At 37.1% G+C, this 4,320-nt stretch overlaps 1 protein-coding gene across 2 annotated transcripts; it reads right to left on the bottom strand.

Annotated features, from left to right (window-relative positions):
- Positions 1–264: 264 nt before the first annotated feature.
- Positions 265–4,035, bottom strand: LOC121968292 (uncharacterized calcium-binding protein At1g02270-like). 2 transcript variants are annotated; one of them, XM_042518729.1, is made up of 10 exons: positions 3,851–4,035; positions 3,663–3,761; positions 3,480–3,585; positions 1,738–1,958; positions 1,570–1,646; positions 1,387–1,501; positions 1,157–1,282; positions 887–997; positions 703–810; positions 265–588 (listed from the first exon to the last, which is right to left on the bottom strand). In XM_042518729.1, the coding sequence occupies exons 1-10, from the start codon at positions 3,923–3,925 to the stop codon at positions 367–369; spliced, it is 1,260 nt and encodes a 419-aa protein (XP_042374663.1). In that variant the 5' UTR covers positions 3,926–4,035; the 3' UTR covers positions 265–366. The 2 variants fall into 2 exon arrangements, with proteins under 2 accessions (XP_042374663.1, XP_042374662.1); XM_042518728.1 differs by having other exon boundaries at positions 3,663–3,767; positions 3,851–4,033.
- Between the last annotated feature and the right edge of the window lie 285 nt (positions 4,036–4,320).

A 4,320-nucleotide genomic window follows, 5' to 3' on the forward strand; every position in this document is an offset into this window, starting at 1 on the left:
ATTGTTGTTGTACATTTTAGTATTTGTGTGCCTTAATTTTTAGATTCTTTTTCTAAGATTTCTCTAATATTTTCTGGCAGGGAGAATTATCAATAAGAATCAATTTTTTTTAAGTGGTGTTTGTCTATCTTTACTTGTCACTGTGATCAACTTATTGCATGCTTGAATTGCTAAATTGGGATGTGACAAAAGTTGCATATTCAAGACTCAAGAGACATAATTACCCGAATAAATACAAGAGACTTGCATGACGGTAAAAAGATAAAATCAAAATTTCTTATGCTTTATTTGCATAATGCTAAACTACGTAGCAGTCATAGTCGCTCGTAAAATTGGCTCCCATGAGCTCAAGTAATTCGCCGGAAGTTACGATAACTTCACAGGTGAAAACACTACGGTTAATGGTGCATGATCAGAAAGAGAATAATTCTCTGGCCACATCCCTCTCTCAACTTCTGGAGGAAAAAGAACTGCGTCCTTTACGCTGAAACCAAAGGTCATGCGTGTCTCTGTGCCTGATCCTAGTTCTGTCCATTCTTCTGAGCTCTCGTCAGGATGCTCAGACCATCTCGGGCTCCAAATGCATCGCTGGAAATGATACCATTAAATGAAGCAAATTGTAAGTCATTGAGCGTTTGGAAGTGTTTTCACTATATAGCACCCAATGATGTTGAGGAAAGTGCTTAGTGACATGCAGTTTACCTGAAATTCTTCAAAATCCACTACACCGTCTCCTTCAATATCAGCTTGAGCCCACAAATATTTTACATCTTCATGACAAAGGCCATCGCGTTGGCCAATTAAACCCCACTGCATTAGTCGAAGCTATGAGAACATTCATTTCAATGTTGCTAAAAAGTATCCCAATCTTCTAAAACAGGACTACCTGACGGAGAGCTTGACAAAACCCGGTGTAATGAATATAGTCGCCAGGACTATCCACTTTAAGGAAAGCAAAGGCATTTTCTTTTGAAAGAGAAGCTGAATGCAAGAGATACTGAAGCAACAAAGAGCAAATAATTAGCTCGGTTAAATGATTTTAAATTTCAAGACAATATAAGGTTAAACCATAATTCAAAATTAAACAAATTTATGTCCAAATAATGACTCAAGAATTCCATCCTAATTTTTCAGGAAATTGGCAACAAGTATTCACCTTAATAATGCCAAAGACTGCTTCTTTCCAGCTGATTCGAAGGGGCTTCCTAAACTTGTTTGGATTCAAAAGCCATATAAAATCAACTCCACAAATGTTCCCTCGGTGATTGCGGTGGCTAACCCACTAAAAAAATGAGATATAGAAAGAGGAAAGAAAACCTACAAGCATGTAAATTGAAGCACTTACATCAGACTAACATAATTCATTTCTAAACTTATGAAGATTACCTTGTGGCAATCTGCATCACTGTCAGTGTAGTGGTGAGCAATATCATATGATGATACAAATCCCTGTGACCTAAGAAACTTATAGACATGGCCTCGTTTGCTTCCATTCCAATCTCTGTATCGGATGAAGGGATTAGTGAAGATAAGATTTAACTAAAAAAACTAAAAAACAGAAATACTTACCCAGAAAGTACAATCGGAATAGAACTAAGATTGTTGTCATTCTGATATGTTTCTATGCACTGAAGTATTTTGTATACCTAACAATTACAACAACATGATGAGGTTTCCATAAGAATTTTAAGAACTTGAATTCAAAAGCCAAGAAAATCAGAAACAAGGATATAGTACCTGTTGCAACCGAACTATACAAAGACTAGCATCATGTGGAAATAATAAATGTGTATTCACAATAATGATTTGTAAATTTATGCTACTAGTACACCCTTGACATAAAGGAACAACTGATTCAACACGTAGTAGCTGTGCAACACGATCTCCCAAATCATTAAAGAGCATCTTCTGGTAGTCTATAATCCTAAAATATTCACTATGCACAGCAGTGAGGAGACCTGTAATAAAAACATGAGTTGGATGTGAGTAGTGATGCAACATCAAGTTGAATCAGTAAAATCTAAAGATAAATTCCAATGAAACTAATAGCCTTATGAAAATGAATCTTTATTCTCCAATTATACATTTATATATCAACGTGTGCCCATCTTTGAAGGTGAAGCATCAAACTTTAGAAAATACAAATGTTATGAAGTCAAACACATAGATCATTATTGAATATGTATAGATAGTTCATGGAAACAATTTTTGTCGACACTAAGATTCATATGTTTTTCTGATACTTGTATTGAGTCCAAGAAACATAGCAAAGGCAATGTTTGCAACCAAAAAGATTCTCTCAAATGTTTCATATTTATATCTTACAACGTTTGCATAGGAGGTAAGTTGATGTTTTATACGAAGACACTCATGCATTCACCTAAACCTATTTCATACATGCTATTAAACATGGTAACATTAAGCACTTTTCCAGAGCATACTCTCTTGTTCCAGATAAACATGAGAAACTAAAGGCTTACTCGCTTGTTCCGGAGCTTCAACTGCTCTTGGTTCACCTTTTCAAAATTATATATTGGATCCATGATCATTCTCAGCTAGCAATGAGCACTTTTTTTTTATTATTATTATTTTCATCCAGTCATCCTAGTTAGAGTCTAGTTCAAGCTTACTGAGGCTTGGTCCAGTGTGATCTGAACTTCTTACCTCATGATGATGATTGAGTGATACTTTAGAATGGGGAAGAAGGCTTTAAATAAACAAAATAAAAGGAAATGGAACCCAAAAGTGGTTGACTATATGCCAAAAATATTAAATTCATATTTTAAAATTATTATCAGATCTTTAAAAGGGACTGGCTATAGTATTTGAAACTTTTGACATTGAATGTACTCAGTAAAACTTTTATAGAATGTTCAAACATAGAATTAGAGAAAATTTCACTTTTAGATCCAAAATTTATCATTCCATCATTAGAATATTCAAAATATCAGTTTATCACCTAGAATTTTCGAATCTGTTGTAGCATTGATCAACATCTTGGTCAAATTTAAAGACAAAATAATCTCACAAACTTAACAGTTAACACTGACTCTCCATGAACACGAAGTTAATGTTGACAAACATATATACTTGACAGAGTCTAAATCAGAAGGGCAAAACGATACAGTTTGACAAACTCTTATGGGTAAACTGCAATTTCTTAAATTTTGAGGGGCAAAGTAAAAAAAGTCAGTAAAATACAGCAGCAAAGTGGATTACTGTTCTGTCAAAAGTAGAAAATTCAAATCCATATTTGGGAGGAGTTTGATCTTAGAAGTTTACTAGCCCCTGGAAATAAAACGTAGAGGCTTACGTGCAGATAATTAAAGAATCAGTTGATGACTAAGGAGCCTATTTATTTCTGTCCAATTGAGAACATCGATAGAATAAAGAAGCGTAATGAAACACCTGAAGGGGATAAAAAAAACAAAAAAAGGGGGGAAAAGCAACAAGAAGACGACGACGAGAAGCTCACGCACCATCCCCGCGATTGTTCGTCCGAGCAAGCTTGAAATTGACATACCCTGCATCTCCAAGCCTCTTTTCGTATAGATTCACCAGCTCCTCGTTATCCAACCAAACCTCCTAAACAATACCGATCAACCAATGGGCGAGTTACGAGACGAAAACCCTAAACGTCGGAAAGGAACAGGTATTTTCACCTGAAGGCAAATGATGGAGGACCGATCTCCCAAGAGGCGGTCGATGATGCTCTCGTTCCGGCTCAGCCAGTAGCTCCTGTACTGGCTCTCCCGGCAACCCTGATCCTAATGCGGAGGAAATGAAAGCAATGAACCCTACATCGAGGGGCAAAAGATCGAAAACGAAGCCGACGATTCCATTGGAGTACCTTCTCGCTGAGGCGTTTGTAGATGGGCGCGAGAATGTTGAAGGTGGTGCACGAGACGCTGCGATCGGTGATCATCCTACGGGAGTTGCAGGCGGCGCGTCGGTGCAGAGCTCTGCGTTGGGGAGGACGGCGAGGCGATTTAAAGGGGAGGAGGAAGAGCCAGGAAGGCGGAGATGCTGGTCATCGGCGGACGCTGTTAATGGTGTCCGTCTGATCTTAGTCTTTATTTGACATATTCAATTACATTTTATTATTTTAATAACCCTGTAAATCTCATATAATGAAAAACCTATTATTTTAATAATCCAAACTTTTTAAATGGTAAACTATGGATAACTTTATTCTTTTTCGGCACGACGGAATCAGAATCCAGTGAGCGAGTTGAAAAAAGAGATTCTAGCGTTGGATTTAGCCAGCGAATCAAATCCACTTGGCTCGAATGCAAAGGGCGGTAAAATGGAAGGCCATTT

This window comes from Zingiber officinale, chromosome 3B, assembly GCF_018446385.1.
Source record: "Zingiber officinale cultivar Zhangliang chromosome 3B, Zo_v1.1, whole genome shotgun sequence".
Taxonomy (NCBI): domain Eukaryota; kingdom Viridiplantae; phylum Streptophyta; class Magnoliopsida; order Zingiberales; family Zingiberaceae; genus Zingiber; species Zingiber officinale.

Excerpts from the sequence above, each read along its gene's own strand:
- LOC121968292 (XM_042518728.1), bottom strand. The coding sequence starts at position 3,925 with ATGATCACCGATCGCAGCGTCTCGTGCACCACCTTCAACATTCTCGCG. Across the intron at positions 1,647-1,737 it reads GTATAGTTCGGTTGCAACAG|GTATACAAAATACTTCAGTG; the intron begins GTACTATATCCT and ends TGTAATTGTTAG. Across the intron at positions 1,502-1,569 it reads ATTCCGATTGTACTTTCTGG|AGATTGGAATGGAAGCAAAC; the intron begins GTAAGTATTTCT and ends CATCCGATACAG.